Source organism: Poromitra crassiceps (genome assembly GCF_964638095.1).
Source record: "Poromitra crassiceps genome assembly, chromosome: 10".
Lineage (NCBI taxonomy): Eukaryota > Metazoa > Chordata > Actinopteri > Beryciformes > Melamphaidae > Poromitra > Poromitra crassiceps.
In genome coordinates this window covers 3,286,879-3,304,741 of record NC_139631.1, presented here as the reverse complement: position 1 = coordinate 3,304,741, position 17,863 = coordinate 3,286,879, and the positions used below count along the sequence as shown (strand labels likewise).

Sequence of the window (17,863 nt, the reverse complement as noted above, 5' to 3'; positions counted from 1 at the left end):
GAGTTTGTGTTGCACGAAAATAGAGGCAGAGTGATACCTCTTTTCTCTTCTCTTCCGGACGCACTGCAGTTGTTGCGGAAGACGGCGCTGTAGCTCCCCCCACCGGTGGGAAGCGTTCGAAATTGATTGTGATCAAATGAAAGCCCTCAGCACCTAATTTTTCTAATTGGTCAGTATGTGATCACAAGATGCAGCATGGTTGGTCAGACAAATTAAACAATGCCTTTATTGAAAAGTATTAAAAAATCTATTGCACACTGTATCACAAAGTCAAACCAAATGACAAACATCAGTTTTATGGGAGTCTCTTTGGCCAGAAGACTCGGTTTCTATGTCTAATGTATGTAGATGTGTCTGCAAACAACACAGCAGGCCGTGACAGAGGAAGAAATCTGCACGACCAAACTGAGTGATGGCTGCCACTCATCACGCCGATGTCTGTCGCCCATACTTGGACATCCATCTTTCACCCAAGAATTCAGTCAGCTTATGTCGACAACATGTGGTCGTGCGCCACCGATGTGTGGCCACTGAAACTCAAACTGTCCCGTTTATAGATGAAGTTCTCAGTGGACATCAGACTCCGCCAAAGGATATACTAATTCAGTCTTTACGTCTTCTGAGCCGCTTTGCTCGGTTGCCAGCACCGTCTGAACCGGGAAAGACAAATACAAGCTCTCTTTCAGTCTTTTGGGTGAAGGCGACTCTCCTGAGCTGAACATGGGATCTGTGACTTTAAAGGTCATGGAGGCCATGCGGTGGGGCCTGCGCTTGGCGTTCTTCTTCTGCTGTTTGTAGGCCACGTTCATGTTGGCGATCACCTGGGAATGGGAAGCACACATTCAAAATGGGATACAAATCCCATTTCAAACCCAAATCAACTCGCAATATTGTTTGTATGATACAAACAATATTTGATTGGGTTTGAAAATCAAACAAAACGAAATCCAATGTAACAAAAATAAAGACATGGGGTGACTAATGTCCCACCGTCCCACCATAAGCACAATGATATACTGTATTAAACATAATCCATTATGCTAATGAGGACTAGTTTCAATCAAATAAATCTGTTTTTCCTCAATTATTAAATTATGCACAAAGTGGTCTTAATAAGATCATCTACTCCAGGGATGTCAACAAATGGCCTGCGGGCCAGAACCGGCCTGCCAAAAGGTCTAATCCGGCCCCACGGAATGACTTTGAAAAGTGTGAAAATTGCACTGAAAAGAAGCCCTTAATTCCAATGTTTCAATAAAATGCACTGTTATTCCTGACTTGTCCACTGGGGGGTGCACTGTCCCAATAAGAGTAGCAGGCCCTTGGTATGGTATTATGTTGTAGACTAGATCCCATTTGCATACATGTAGGCTAGGTGACAACACTGGCAAGTGTCATGGTCATGCAGGAGCTGTGTGGGTGGAAAATTTAACACGTCTTTGTCAGTCTGACGACTAATAAGACCCTGGGACAGACGGATGATATTTCGGGGTTTCTGGTGTAGAGCGGACGTCAGTGCCAGTGGCCAACCCCCCGCCCCCCCGCCTTCCCTCTGATGACGTGGAAGTGAATTGAAAAGCTGTAGTTCCTCGAATGGCCACTTGGGGGTCGGGGGTAGTAGGCATTCCCCACATGTTAAAATGCCCGACTTTGTAACAGGATTAAACATCTTTCCAGTCGGGGGCAAAACATGGTTTTGGTCTATATGTATATAGCTAATTTCACCTTTTCATAACAACTGTAGGGGGGTCATTTTTTATATAACTCGCCCGTTTCGAGTCAAATAGATGATAGAAAAGGGGGTGATTGTCAGATCGCCTGTCCAGTGATCGCGCAGCTTGCCGATCACGGACCAATAGCAGGCGGAGCTGCGGCTCTGGGAAACCCCCATCTCACGTGAGCTGCGCAAGGACTCAACTCATTCCCTCCCACTCTGCACTGACGAAAACTCAAGATGGCGACGGCCAACAAATAAACTCCAAACGGGAGACCAAAATCAATGGGATAGCTCTGTCGATATTTTTAGGTCAGTGGTCAGCACCAAGACTTAGGCTACCGGTATTAGCCTGATGCAGACAGTCCCTCACTTTTAGTTTCCAATTTCTGTGTGGGGCTGATGGACAGCTCCTTTCATCGTTAATATAAAATCTTCTCTGAGAACACATTATTTGGCCTCCGTACTAGGGATGTCAATTTTCGGTTAATTTCACTTTCGATTAACCGACGCTAATGATCGATTAACCTATCGGTTAATTCATAATTTTTTAATATAAAAAAAAAAAAAAAAAAAAAAAATTTTTTTTTTTTTTGTCTATTTACTCAATGAACTCATGCCCAAACAAGGCGTGTCTATTTAGATGCTGAAATGTTAATGCTTTTTGTGTTAGAATTTCTAACACAAAAAGCATTAACAAGCATTAACAAAAAGCATCAACATTTCAACACAAATTCTTTTTGTGTTAGAATTTCTAACACAAAAAGCATTAACATTTCAGCATCTAAATAGACACGCCTTGTTTGGGCATGAGCTCATTGAGTAAATAGACAAAAAAAAAAAAAAAAATTTTTTTTTTTTTTTTAATATTAACTGATAGACCGACAGCAATAACCGAACAACGACGTTAGCGACGGTTAATCGATTAACGGTTAACCGTTGACATCCCTACTCCGTACTGTTTACAGCCGGATGTGGGCCGCAAACATTTTTGAGAGTGGGCCATGAGTTATAGAGTTATAGAGATTAGCCGAAATGCCATCCGGACCTAAAACACCTATTATCGATCAACTCAATTCTCGCGTCAATTGGACTGTAAACAATGACGGAAGCGCAAGTCTTGGCGCGGTCATCCGCTCTACACCGGAAACCCTGAAATATCAGCCATCTGTCCCAGAGTCTTATTACTTATTATTTTGCAAGTTTAATCAAAAATCCAATCAGTGGTGTGTCCGAGTTCTCGCATGGGACGGAGGAAGAAATGGACAACCCCTATAGAGACACTGCGGAGCGCGTCATCATTCAGAAACCACGCCCAAAACGGGGGAAAACACAAACTCCCCCCCCCAATCCTGCCGTTCTCCTATGTCGCGTGCATGGGCAGGTGTTGCACACAAAGATCATATATACGGAAGATGAACACTCCAACCTACTTCACTGACAGCAACATCCACATTTTTCTTCTCGCCAATTCTCAATGGCTTCCGTGTTTTGCTCTGGAGTACAAAAAAACTTTAACTGGCGATTTTTTACATTTGTTGTCTGCGCAGCCCACCACACACCAGCTTTTAGCTACGTTTAATTCAAGGAAAATGACGCTGGTGTGTGGAAGTGAACGGAGAGCTTTCCCCCGTGATGGGCGTGGCCTATTTCATGCAGTGTCTCTATCACCGCCACCCCTTTTCATTGTAGGAGACAAAGAAAATCGTTATTACCAACTGCTTGAGGGAGGTCTGTTGCTCCTGCATGATGCTCATGTATGTCGGGGCCTTTTCCTTTGTGGAATACACAATACACTCTTCATCGTCACAATTGAGCTTAGTCTAGATGAAAGAAAAGGCAACTCGGTAAGCAAAAAGCTAATAGTTAGAAATGGCACAATCCTTCCTTCACGTCGCGGTGGTCTCACCTCCTCGTTGGGTAAATGGGCGTTCCTGTTGAACATGAGGGAATAAGGAGTGAACTTGGTGGTGGGGTTGGTGGAGGTTCTGAACAGAAACAGCACTGGGTCCAGGAAGTCATCCCACTCCGCCTGTTTCTCCGTCACCATCTGTGCCACGGCTTCCTTCAGCAGCGCGCTGGTGCCGTCGTGCAGCGGGTTGAGCTGCGGCTGCTCCAGAGGAGAGACCTTCTGCATGATGCTCCACCTCTCACACAGCAGCTTCGTCACCTGGAACACATCCAGCAAAAAGGCTCACGAAAACATCGATCCACCACAGAGCTACAACCCACCCGCCCTCTGATCTTTTTGTTTTGTTTTTGTTTTTTTGATAAGCATGTGTGATCGACATCTCACCTCATCGCAGAAGTCAACATTCTGTGTACAAACTATCGTTTTAGGTGCTCCGTACCTGATTGAACAGAGAACAGATTGAGTTCAGTTAATATTTCAATTGAGTTCAATTAATAAGGGATCTGCTAATTTAGTGGGCATCAACGCGGGTTAGACCGATACACCGGGCCCATGTGGGCCTTTTATTTAAAAAAAAGCAACATTATCATTTGGCAAGTGGGTTAGGGTTAGGGTTAGGGGTAATATCAATATGTTTTTAAATATGATTTTTTTTATCAGATGATTGACCAGAGAAATCATTTGTGTGGTGTGGGAGGATTTTACTCAGCAGTCTGTAACCTGCACAAACCACACTGAATACTCCCCCCCCCCCCCCCTTTTTTCTTCTTTTTTTTTGGGGGGGGGGGGGGGGGGGAGGTTAGGGTTGCAAATTTGGGTATAGAGACACTGCATGAAATAGGCCACGCCCATCATGGGGGAAAAGCTCCGTTCATTTCCACACACCAGTGTCATTTGCGTCAACATAGCTTAACTTAAACATAGCTAAAAGCTGTTGTGTGGTGGGCTGCGCAGACAACAAATCTCCTGAGCAAAACAAGGAAGCCATTGAGAATTGGCGAGAAGAAAAATGTGGATCTCGCTGTCAAGAAGTAAGTTGGAGTGTTCATCTTCCGTATATACAATCTTTTTGTGCAACACGCAACCATGCACGTGACATAGGAGAACGCCAGGATTGGAGGGGGGGTTTCCGTTTTCCCCCGTCTTGTGCGTGGTTTCTGAATGATGACGCGTTACGCAGTGTCTCTATTGGCACAAAATATTGGCGCTTCAATCTGAAAATATCCGTATATCATATCGGTCGAACCCTAGTATCAACCTTGTGACTGAGCAAGCTGGTGTGGGGTGTTTCTACCTGTATATGCATTTGGAAATGCATCTTGCAACAGCGAGAGCGTCTGTCTTTTGCACTGGGAAGGCCTCCACCCACTTACTAAAGTAATCGATGAGGACTGTAACATTAGTGTTGCCCTGCTGGGTTTCTGGGTAGGGCCCTGGTGGAGAGAAGATCAAACACAGACAACAGGTCTCAAAATGGGCCATAAACTTAAAGAGTAGACAAATGTCATCTATTTTTAAGTCATTGAGGTACAAACCTATTATCTCAATCCCGACAATATCCCAAGGTGCGTCCACTTTGATTGGGCGAACGGTCCTTGCCAGGTTTTTGTTCCTCTCTTGGTGTTGACAGGTCTCACATACTTTTATCTGAAGCAGAGAGCAAACGCAGATCACACAAAGCTTAGAAATCATCAGTGTCGCCCATTCTACTATAGATATACTCTCTGCCGTTAACCAAAAACTCAATGCAAAAAGATGTACCCAATCCACCACGTCCTTGACGATGCCCAGCCAGTAGTACTTGCTCTGGATCCTGTGGACGGTTTTCTTCTGGCCCAGGTGATGACCGATGTCGTTGAAGTGGCAGTCGAGGAAAACCTGCCTCTTCCTCTCAGCCTCGATCACCACCTCCCTCTTCTCTTCTTTCTTAGGTCCCACATAGTACAGCCTGCCCTCTGGGACACATTAATGACACATAGTACAGCCTGTCCTCTGGGACACATCATGACATATACAGTGGTACAGCCTGTCCTCTGTTACACATCATGACACAAGAAGCAACAGACATTATGTCAAGTTGACAGCAAGGAGTTTCTCAAACTAAACTTAACACTTCTTAGAGATGGATGCTGCCCTCTGGGTTGTAGCTGTTTTTTGAACCACTTATGAGGCGGATTTTCCAGTGGTTTCCTAATGACGTGTAATACAGATCTTACGTTCTGCTCTACGAGATGTGTGCACTCGCCGATATTAAGGCAACGCCGTTATATTGGCAGGTTTTAGAACGGAGTTTCCATCTTCCCATTCAAGACAGAGCGCAACGACAGCTAACAATAACAATACCCCACAATAACCCCTTACCTTCAACGATGAACTTCTGTGCGTATCTTCTGAGGTTCTTCTTTCGTATAGGATTCATTGAATGGGGAAAGCATCCTTTCGCCACAAAGGTGTAAATGTCACCGAGTTTATTGGAGCTTGATTCGACCACCTCCTCCTCGGCTACTTGCAGCGACTCCACACTTAACATTTTAGCTTGGAAACACACTACAGTCTTCACAAACGAGCACGATCTGCAACGTAAAACCTCATTAAACACATAGGATACACGCTTATGTGGTGTGTAACGTTATTCACGTAAAAACAAGAGACCCGGCAGCCTCTGAAGGGTCATGTGTAGAGGGTGACGGGTGTGATTTAAAATGTTCTGTCAGAGGCATGTCAGATGGTATCCGCAAAAAAATGTTGAAGTGACGTCACACTCGCCTGTACCGGGTTTTGGCCGATGCTAGAATGGATCAGCCGGAGGGATGTGAGGAGCGATGATTGGTTGGCTTTAGTCACGCGGAGTGATGATTGGTTGGAATTATGGTTAGGCGGGGTTAGGTCCCTACAGCCGATCCATTCGAGTCTTCAGCGTCAACCCATTTTTTTGTACTACTTCCTTTTGCAATTCTTCTTCTTGCCGCATTTGTCGCAGTTTAGACGTTTCAATGCGTATTGCTGCCCTCCACTGGTCAAACCTAGTTCTACCTGTCTATGGTTCTACCCCTGGTGCTGTTTCAGTTAGTGAAGAAAGAAAATTAAGACACATTAATGCCCCCGAACCGGCGAACCCCCACCCAAAATGATCAACAACAAACAAAAATCTAGCACGGAGTTTCAAGCCAGCACCTTCAACGGAAGTTGACGGCAAGAGGTCAAGGTATGAAGGTAGCCAAAATAAAAACTATAACTTCCGGCTATAACTTTCAAAATAAAACGCTTATTGGTGAAGTGTGTTTCAGCTCTTCTGAGTATAAGGATCATTGTATAAGGATATAGAAGCCTATAGTAAATTGAACATGTAATTCCTATTTATGCTTTTTAGGGTTTTTTTCAAAAGCTCACACAACATAGGAGACAATCATTAAACTATAGGCTATAATTTGAAAGGATGGCCACTCTCACAAGTAGGATTTGTTAACAAGGAAGCATCATAGGCTATTTTACATCTGCAATGTAAACTCATTAAACTGAATTACCACTGCATATATGTGGACATTAAAGGAACAGTTCACCCAAAAATGACAATTCTGTCATCTACTCACCCTCATTCCAGTTAACACAGTTTGTCCATACAGTTTAACACACAGGGAGGTTGCCACTTGCCAGCACAACTCGAGCGAAAACGAGTTGTGCTGGCCGTGGTGGCGTGGCTAAAGGCATTATGTTTTCGGGTTGTCCGTCCACCTGTACGTCCGATTCACATGAATGCTATATATTTCAGGAGACGTATAGAGGGAATTTCTTCAAATTTGGCACAAACGTCCACTTGGACTCAAGGATGAACTGATTACAATTTGGTAGTCAATGCCAGGTCAAGGTCAATGTGACTGCACAAAATACATTTTTAGCCATAACTCAAGAATTCATACACTAATTATGACATTTCACACAAATGTCAAATAGGATCAAATTATGAAGTGATAACATTTTATATCCAAAAGTTCAAAGGTCAACTTCAATGTGACATCATAATATTTTGCTTACCACTGTAGCTGAGAAAACGGTCTTTGGTCATTCTACAAAAACAGTGGACGTGCTGTCACTTAGGCTACTTTTGAAGACACCAAAATCCTTTAAGTTTAAGTTAAGTGTGAGTCCACCCTCTTCACTTCCTCTCCCTGGATGACAGCCAGTACAGGGGGCCTCCTCTGGTAGTCCACCACAGGCTCATTGGTTTTTCTGATATTGAGCTTCAGGTGATTGTCATTGCACCATGTGATGAAGCTCCGTATGAGTCCTCTGTAGCCCTCTGTAAAATAGTCTCTGAGTAAAGACAGCTGGAATTCATTATTAATTTATTAATAATTATTCACAGGTATCATACATGTCAATACAGTGATAACCATTTATCAAGAACATATATATTGTTCCCACCTTCCATAGAAAAATATAGATATCACAGCTTAATAATTATCTGTTTATCCTGCAGTTATTAATTTTTCACCTGTCAAAACGTGTAGCCTATCAAAAGGACAGAAAGGTAATAAATTACTAACACACTATTCAAATTTTAATTCTGTTGACCTACCACCAAGCTACTGCAAAAATGACTCCCAAGAACACTCCCAAAACTTTCTTTTTTGTGTGGAAATTTTACAATTTTATTTTGGGAACGAAATCGCCAAACTTCCGGTACCAGTCTAACTAACTCTGTCTGGCTTGATTCAGCCTGCTCCCTACCAAGGAAAGGTACGATTGTGTTGCTTTTATGTGCAAGTCATTGAATTCTGTACTTTCTTGCGGGTAGTTATGATAAAGGAAGTGGATAGAACGCACACGTTTTACTTTTGTAGCTGTTTCACCACTGACAATATTTTCCTGGAAGACTACAAGCTCCATGTTCGCTATGTGTCCGAGCAGCAGTTCAGACTGGATTATCAAGCAGTAAGTAAGCATCTTTTTGTGTGTGATAATAACCAACAATAACCTATTGGATTGTTGGTTAATGTTTCCTGCTGGCAGAGTAACCTCAGCCATTTGTATACTGTGTCGTATGTTGCTTTGCAGGTGCTCAGAAGGCTTGGCTGTGTAACAGACCACCAGTTTGAGGATGTCCTCAACAAGGTAAGTGCTGCATAATGGTGGATTCTTACTGTGACATAATTTAAACTATGAAGGTAACGTTGCGTCAACATCATATTATGTCAGTCTAAAAGGTGGGAAACCTGACTATTTGCATGCAAAATGACAAGTAGCCTAGCCTACCGTAGCTATATGTTTGCCACAGATTTTTATTACTGTCAGTCAGACTAGGAAAAACCTAGAAAAACAGCAGATAGACACTAAAACACATTGAAACACTGAATACTAATCATAATTATAGTAATTCTTCCATGCATTCAAAACAGAACATACCATCCATATTGATGCATAGGCCTACTTAGAATCTAACCATAATGTTACATTAGAAGAATCCAGGTTAAGGGCTTCCTATTGAAAACCAGCCTTTTGATGAAGTCTACAATATGGAATGAATCAAAGTGTATCATACTAGCTTTAGGTGGCTTTAGGTGACTGCCTCCCTATTACATTCTTACAACTACATGAATGCTTTCTGTAGATTTCCCAGGAAGTGGAAAGGCGTAGGAGTCTTGGTGTGAAGTCCGCAGAGAGAGCCGCTTCTATAAGGGACATTTACCGGCCTCTCCATCCTCATGTCTACCATCTCCAGGTACTGACTGTATCAGCCATCGGTAATAATAACGCCTCTAATAACGCATCATAACCATCTCCAGGTACCGACTGTATCAGCCATCGGTAATAATGATGTCTCTAATAACGCATCATAACCATACCCCGCTGAGAAATGTCTGAACAGCACCTTTCCTCAGGAGTCCTACCTGGCTCCGGAGTTCAAGCGGATTGTCGAGTATTGCCGGAGCGGTGATGCCAGTGAAGAAGGCCTCTCTGGTTTGTTGCAGGCAGAGGCAGGTGAGCTGGAAATGATTTTTTACATCAAAATTGACCCATAATGAGTTGACAGACGTTTACCTGCGTTGTGAAATTGATGTCACCGTTCTGTCATAGCTCCAAGGGTGTTTCGCTTCACCGTGTTCGAGAAAAGCTTCTGCAAAGAGCTGATAGAGGAGCTGCAGCACTTTGAGCAGTCTGCGGCCCCCAAGGGAAGACCCAACACCATGAACCACTATGGGGTAACGTTTCCCTTTCTAAACCACAGAGTTAGGTCAAGTTTTTCACCACGGTGGGAACTCTGTCTGGGCCAGTGCACAGGATAAGTCTCCACTCCTAGGCAGGTCATCTCAGTCATGATATTCTCATTTTCTGTCCCCCCAGATCCTCCTTAACGAACTGGGGTTTGATGAGGGCTTCGTCACACCTCTCCGTGAGCAGTACCTCCTTCCAGTCACTTCCCTGCTCTACCCAGAATGCGGGGGGCGCCGTCTGGACAGCCACAAAGCCTTTGTGGTTAAATACGACATGCACGAAGACCTGGACCTCAGCTACCACTACGACAATGCAGAGGTCACCCTGAATGTGTCGCTGGGCAAGGACTTCACCGAGGGCAACCTTTATTTTGGCGGCATGAGACAGGTGAGGTGACCCAAAACTGTATGATTACAATACTATATACCAGAGATGAGGACTTGGACTTGGACTCAAGTTACACTTAAAGTTATAATCTCAAAGATTTTCATGTAAATAAATGTCTGTTAAGTCACTCTCTATCACCGACTGAGTCAACATCATGGTGATTGCGCCTATGGCCCATTGATGGAAGCCTTTGCATTTTTTTCAGTATTGTAGCATTTATGAACTGGATGTCTGTGGAGACACCCCAGAGAGGGTAGGTGGAGCTAACGCAATAAACTCGGTCTTCATGTTACTGTAGGTTCGCAACAACTCTTGTGAAGTAGGATAACAAGCTACGTTTTTCCAGTCTCTGCTAGCATTGTGGCTGGTTAATATGGCCGAACAAACTGACTAACGCCACATATATGCAACACTGTTTGGATCTGACCTGCAATTACTGCTCATCACCATAGGTGTCGCCAAAGAGAACACAACTGAAATCTTCGAGATTATCACTTTAGAGAGGACATGAAACATTTGATCAGATGACTCTAGTTAATTTGCATTTCACCTCAGACAAGACAGGACACTGCTTTCAAGTCTGAAATGTACCTAGATTTGCTAGAAAGATGAACATTTCAGCTTTTCACTAACTAGGGCGCAGCTAGATGATGTCACTAGGTTGACTGTACACTACAGTAGTGAGGATTTTGACCATTTTGATGAATCAAAACAACCACAATCCAAGTCAGAGACACAACAGCATATGCTGTGAGCCTGTTAGAATTCAAAATCCTTACTACAAACAATTAACTAACATGTGCTCCACTGTACTGTACTGTACTGTACTGTACTGTAGTCAACCTAGTGATATCATCTGCTTTGAAATCCTTAGTTTTAGCTATGCAGTGTTCTAAGCAGACCGGATGGCATCTAGCAGATGATAGAACACTCATCCATAAGAGACTTGACTTGGACTTGTGACCAAAGACTTGAGTTGGACTTGCAAAAAATGACTTGTGAGCATCTCTGCTATATACTGAAACTGTATTACTGTACTACTACTACTACTAATATATGAGTGCTAAACCAATACCAATGTGGTTTCGCTACCCCCTGCAGGTGCCTTTGAGCGAGAGCGAGTGCTCGGAGGTGGAGCACAGGGTAACGGAGGGCCTCCTCCACCGGGGCCAGCAGATGCACGGGGCCCTGCCCATCTCCTCCGGCCAGCGCTGGAACCTCATCATCTGGATGAGAGCCTCGGACGAACGCAACCAACTCTGCCCCATGTGCAACAGCAGGCCCACGCTGGCCCAGGGAGAGGGCTTCGCCGACGGGTTCACCAGCCACTCGGGGACGGATGCTTCCTGTGTCTTAACGTAACACTCAGTCATGTGTCTTTCCAATGCCTCAAGATAGCAGTGCGCCAGTACCTAACCACATTTCCAGCACACCCACGGACGCACAGATGAGCGTAAGTACATTTGCTAGTTAAGCAACATGGGCACTGGTCGTTAAATTGACAACTGCCATCATTTGGAAAGTAGGAATGACCCTTGCCCTGTGCCGGGTGGGAGATATGGCCCTTGGTGTCCTATGATGGTCTAAATACAATGTGATTCTGTGGATTTCTTTTTGGCATGAAAATGGTCAAATGTAAAGGTATATAATATCAAGACAAAGAATTGGCCATCAGCAGCTTAAAAATAATAGTGTTTATAGATGTTTGTACTTTGTGCCAAAGATGATTTATAGAGGATGTGCACCGTATTTGAAAATCCAGGAAATTGTAAAAAAAAAAAAAAAAACATCAAGTACACAATCTCTTCCATTTATTTATGATGTGTTGCCTTAGTTGATAGTATCTATCAGTATCTGCCCAAAAGCCAATATTGCAATGTTAAACTGCCATTATGATGCCAGTATAATGTGCTTGTACTTGTCATTAACTGCAGTGCTTTCAAAAGGCCGGCTGTAATTTGGTGTGTTTTCTGTTGACAAATTGTGTTATTAATGTGTTCTCACAAAACATCTTTCCCTAATATGAATAATGGAAGTGAATACGTGATCGTCAGTATCCAGCCTTTGTTCAGGTGAAGTCAGACATTACAGTTAATATACCATTCTATCAGCAATGGGAGAATACATGACATGCATACATTGACACAAAATAATGTACTCATTGGATTATTTTTAATCATTACATAAACTATATCTGTCAATACAAGAATATCCTTTGTGTGCATTTCTTCATTGTCAAGTCATATGCATCATTCTGCAGTGCTGAAACATACCTAAAGCCGTACGCTACAGTTTGAATCATACTCATTTTTAGCAACATCACAACATCAGGACTTTTGGTTGTTCCTTTTTGTTCCAGGTCTTACAATCACAGGGGCTGTCATAAGCTGTCACTGTTTAGACTAACTGTCAATCATAGGTCGTCATTGGATGAACTATGGGTTAATGTTATAGACAGCTATTATGACGGTGGTAGACCAGAAGCCCACGCCAACCAGGTCGTGACACAGGTCAGAGCACCAATATGGAGTTAAACGTGGAGGTAAAGGAGAACTCATCTAAAGCACATTCACACACAACATAAAAAAAACAAATATGACGAATAACATGAAAGGCTAACATAAGGCCTGGCTTTGTACAGTGGTGACGATTGTCTCAATGTCATTCAAAAATGATTCTGTAAAACTTTTGGTGTTTGTTTCTGCCTCAAACTGAAATTCACGTTAAATTAGTTTCCCTGCTTTCAAGTTCAGTTAGGATTATGACTATGGTAATTACAATAGTACAATATCAATATATAGCTGCTATGTATAAATATAAATATCTTCACATAAATTATATTCTCATATACAGCACATAGGAGATAAATATTTTCCTCTCCTGCTCATGGCCACTTCCATTATTTACACAATATATCCAGTATTCCATATTAAAAGTATGTTGAATTCCCAGCCGGTGAAGGTGTCTGTCAGTCCATGCCAGTTCATCCTGTCTCTGTAGGCGTAGAGTCAGTGGATCAGCACTTTGTGCAGCCTCCCACACCGGCCCCGCACCGCCCTCACACCTTCCTTCTGCTTTACAGCGTGGTCTCGCCGCTCGTGTCGCGGTGCCGGCGGCGGTCGATGTCCGACTCGTAGTCCGACTCCATCTGGATCTTGACCTGCGGGACGGGGCAGGACATCGCGCCGCGGCCCGCGGGCACGGCCGGAGACGACGGGCAGGAGATCTTCAGGTGCAGGGTGATGCTGGGGAATGGCAAGCTCCGCGTTATCACACACACACCAAATACACTGAGGAGACTCAGAGGCATACTTTTGTGTCTTTATCATGCAATCAAAAAATAGATTTGAGAGCAAAACTATGGAGAAGACAGAGTAGGAGCGGAAAAGACAGAAAATCAATGCGCAGGTATGTTTACACATAACCTCGGTCTTAGTAATAGCACCAGTTCAAACATAACATTCTTGCTATTATTAGCCTACTAAGGAGACGCAAGTTCTCCATGGACTTCAAAACTGCCTCTTGTTTACAGCAAGCAAAACTTTAGGATTTGCAACCAAAACCTTTGGATACGCACACAAAAGTTCTTGATTGGCACTAATACATTTTTAATCACCAAATCATTTTACTTGCAATAAAACATTTTTGATTGCAGTGTGGAAAGTTTTGCTCTCAAATCTATTCCGTTTGATTGCACGATAAAGACACAAAAGTAACTCCATAGACATCAGCCATTGTTCCACTTTGTCTCCAGCAATGTAGCTGATCTAAGCAGTTTGGGAGGTTTTGGTGGTGAATGATATCAGATGTATGGACTTTGCTATAGCTGATGGTTTAGTGCAGGGATACTCAACTTGCTTTGCCCGGGGGCCACTTTCGTGAAATGATAGAAGGCCAGGGGCCAGTTAATAAACAATCAATATACATTTTTCTGTAGCGGATTGTAGGTTTTTGGGGTGTCAGCTGGAGTTTAGTCTGACAATGTTGTGCACACCGGATAGTTAGTTAGGTTAAGTACATACATAAGTGCCTGGGTTGCGAGCAGACGGTGGTATTTGACAATTTAGCAGCTAAATCATAGATTATTGAAAGATATTCCATATTCCAGACTGAAATGCTATAACAGAAGTGAGTAGAAGTGAGAAGAGTATTGGCCAGAATGACATGAACATTTGGACACTTAGGCCATGTTCACATTACAGGCAAATCCGATTTGCTGATAAAGTCATTAATCATCATTATCTTGATTGGTTTCCCAAATCTGATTTGGGAGTGTGTCCGCACTGCCACGAATCTGATTCTCAAGTCGGATCTGTGTGGCCAGACCTAAACAGCCTATCTGCATGGGTTGCAATGGTAACGACGTGGGCGTCAGTAAATACGTACGTTGGCGATGTGGTTTTCCTGCGCAGAAGCATTTGATGACGAGTTGCGAGTGACGTTCAAATCAGATTTGGTGGATCTGCGTGTCCGCACTCAAGTCAAGCAGATTGGAAACTACCTCCATATGTGGTTTGGGACAAGTGACACAAATCAGACTTGGAGCGTCCAGACTCATAAAACCAATCTGGATAAAGTCATTAATAGGTCACTAAAGTTCACAAATCAGATTTGGCCTCCTAGTCTGAACATGGCCTTATTCAGTGGGTATCTTGCATGTTGCGTTCAGGTGCACTGTAAAAAAAAACAGGGGGCGCCCGCAGGCCGCATGTGGCCCGCGGGCCCCCAGTTGAGTATCACTAGAACTTTAGTGAATCAATGCTTCGTCTGCTTTGTGATCAGTGTTGACTTTGTTACCTTTTAATGCATGTGAATTATAACCAGGCAAAAAGCATACAGTAGGTGAAAACAACACACTTTTTTTAAAACAAACCCTGAACTCGTTGATCGAATTGTGTCAATTCCAAACCATGCCCCTTTCAAAGCAATGCAGAACTGACGGGCAACTCTGACACCTTGGATCTCCCACAAACAAGAAGAAAGACAGAGGCAAAACATTGATAAGCACTTAGGAAAAAATGGGCTGTGCATATTTAGGAGCAAACAAATGGCACCGGAAATAACGTCATCAACTCTTTTACAACAAATATTTCCATTTAAATTGCTTTCGCTCCGGGAGAGCGCAGCAGAGAGATAGATAGAGAGAGAGAGAGAGAGAGATTTAGCACACAGAGGAAAAAGAAACAACCAAAACACTGATGCATGTTGCAGACTAAAATAGAGCAGTATATGAATCGCGTAGAATAAATCCCCTTAAAATGCTCGCTTATCGACGAGAAAACAAAACAGACTTCAAATAATTAACATAGATAGATAGATAGATTTTTATTCATCTATTTAAATTCCACACATTTGTATCTAAACAAAGGGAGCCTATTCAAGGAGCCTCCATGGCTTGGAGGCATGGAGTGCATTACTCACAAAGCATCAAACTAATTTGAATTCGTCAGAGCGCGCGACCTTTCACCTTCTACTCAAGCCATCGCCTTTCAGAACATATTCATACGAAAACGACATCAATAAAGGATTTACAATAGGCTGAATTATGTGTAGAAAGAAGGAGACATTAACACATGGTGACACAGGAAGAGTGGCAGCTGGGATTATACAGTACAATTATCTGCATTGCCTTAAAGTGCATGGAGAGGAGACTACAGTATATGGTGAAATATGACCACACAATAATGACACTTCAGCCCAGCTGTGACAGTGAGGGGAGACTGTGGCTGTTTGCGGAAATTAGTACATGCAGTTATGAATAATTTGGCTATAGTATTTAAAGTAAAGTATAGGAGACATAATTATAATTTATCATATAATTTATCGTTATCATCTAAATATTTTTCTTTTCTTACAATCTATTCAATTAAAATGTAGATTCGTTACATTTAATTTCACATTTCAGGTATTTCAAGTGACTTCAAATCAGTAGAATAACCTGAAATAATTATGGACATTTACTGACGTTATGACTAAATTCACACAGATTACAGTAGACGCTAAAGCGCACTGTACATTATGGGATGTGTGTGGCAGTGGGCTGGCAGTGCGCTGCCCACTGGGACCGGGCGACATCGGGGTAAGCCAGGTCTTTGTAGGGAATGTGCAGTTTGAGGACACAGTACCTGCGATCCAAATCCGACTCGGAGCTAGGCGAACAGTTGGAGTAGGCGTGGTACTTGTCCTGCGTGCGTGCACATACACACATGCACACACACACACGCGCGCACACACATACACACACATACACACACACACACACACACACACACACACACACACACACACACACACACACACACACACACACAGCAAGATCAGAAACTGCTGTGACTACCCACGCCTCCTGCGGGGGGCAGCAGCGGCTTGCATTTCCCAGGGTTCATACACATTTTAAATGAAATGTGCCCAGAAATTGATTGAAGATTCAATATGATTTAAGCAGATAGACATCTTGACCCTGCTAACTAGGTCATATCACTATAGATGAAGATTGTTCTTCATAGCGACAAATGGAATATGTGAGATGATTGGCAGGGTTCCTATACGCTTTCCAATTCCATATTTTCCCCAGACCCTATGTTCTTGACTGGATGCGATTTTGGTGCAGGTTATTTGATATAATGCATGCTGACAGCAGCTGGGTCATAAGGGCATCCCTCTATCTGAACATTATTCTTCACATTAACAGAACACTGTGGACTCAAAGCAGGTCTACAACAACATGAATTATGTGTGTATCGGACCTGAACCACAACATTTTCCATACTTTTCCAGACATTTTTTTCAAATGACAAACTATTCAAGAAGACCTGGAAATTATCTCATTTATTTGTAATACTTTTCCAGACTTTCCAGACCTGCGTAGGAACCTTGCAAGATCAGAAAGTCATGCGAGTATACCCACAGGTGTCCTGCAGGGGGCAGCAGCGCGTCTCCTCACCTCATCCTCGCTGTCGTCTGTGGGCTTGGCCTTCTTCTTCTCCTTCCCCGTCTTCTTCTTGTCGTCCTCCTTCTTCTTGTCGTCCTCCTTCTTCTTCTTCTCCTTCTCGGGCAGCAGGTCGTCCACCCAGGCCAGGTCGTGCTGGGAGAACACCATGTCCAGCATCTTCCGCACGCCCATCAGACCCAGGATCTGAGGAGGGGTTCCCACACACACACACACACACACACACACACACACACACACACACACACACACACACACACATTGCCACCACCAGTGTTGTAGTCAAGTCAGTCAAAAACTAGCAATGACAAGGGATATTCTGAGTGCTAGAAACTAGCAATGACAAGGGAGATTCTGAGTGCTAGAAACTAGCAATGACAAGGCTTGCCCTTGCAGCGGGTGTAAGATAGGGCCCTGTATGTCTTAAATAAAAAGTATTTGCTGTGATACCTAGGGAAGATAAATCAAGGACAATTAATGGGCCCTTGTCACAGAACACTCCAAACCTTATCATCTCCGGATCCTTGATGATATATTCTGTATGTTATTATATCTCTGATTTATTGAGACTCGAGCTCTGAGAATCCGGCAATACTGTAAGTAAATCATAGTAGTTTTAATTTGTCATAAGGAAACTCTTATCACTAAGAGTCGAGTCCACTTTCCGAAGTAAAGGCATTTTCACCAT

At 43.2% G+C, this 17,863-nt stretch overlaps 3 protein-coding genes across 3 annotated transcripts in view; 1 reads left to right on the top strand and 2 right to left on the bottom strand.

Annotated features, from left to right (window-relative positions):
- Window positions 1-349: 349 nt before the first annotated feature.
- LOC310783135 (gypsy retrotransposon integrase-like protein 1) lies at window positions 350-6,156 on the bottom strand (the record flags this gene model as incomplete). The annotated part of the gene is given in 9 exon segments (XM_083643926.1): window positions 350-821; window positions 3,430-3,537; window positions 3,624-3,884; window positions 4,011-4,065; window positions 4,921-5,059; window positions 5,162-5,273; window positions 5,388-5,588; window positions 5,590-5,618; window positions 5,988-6,156. Coding segments are annotated over 9 exon segments (1,329 nt in total). The 3' UTR covers window positions 350-566.
- Window positions 6,157-8,371: 2,215 nt separating this feature from the next.
- Window positions 8,372-12,364, top strand: ogfod2 (2-oxoglutarate and iron-dependent oxygenase domain containing 2). The gene is made up of 7 exons (XM_083644763.1): window positions 8,372-8,558; window positions 8,682-8,738; window positions 9,235-9,345; window positions 9,506-9,605; window positions 9,702-9,826; window positions 9,969-10,226; window positions 11,328-12,364. The coding sequence occupies exons 1-7, from the start codon at window positions 8,424-8,426 to the stop codon at window positions 11,586-11,588; spliced, it is 1,047 nt and encodes a 348-aa protein (XP_083500889.1). The 5' UTR covers window positions 8,372-8,423; the 3' UTR covers window positions 11,589-12,364.
- A 938-nt stretch (window positions 12,365-13,302) lies between these two features.
- Window positions 13,303-17,863, bottom strand: part of slc4a5a (solute carrier family 4 member 5a) — a gene marked incomplete at its 3' end in the record, with an annotated part of 42,759 nt that continues 38,198 nt past the window's right edge. Inside the window, exons 21-23 of the mRNA XM_083645099.1 lie at window positions 17,170-17,361; window positions 16,352-16,410; window positions 13,303-13,471 (exon numbers count right to left, since the gene is read on the bottom strand). Of these exons, the coding sequence (XP_083501225.1) occupies window positions 13,303-13,471; window positions 16,352-16,410; window positions 17,170-17,361 (420 nt within the window). The remainder of the gene's footprint in view (window positions 13,472-16,351; window positions 16,411-17,169; window positions 17,362-17,863) is intronic.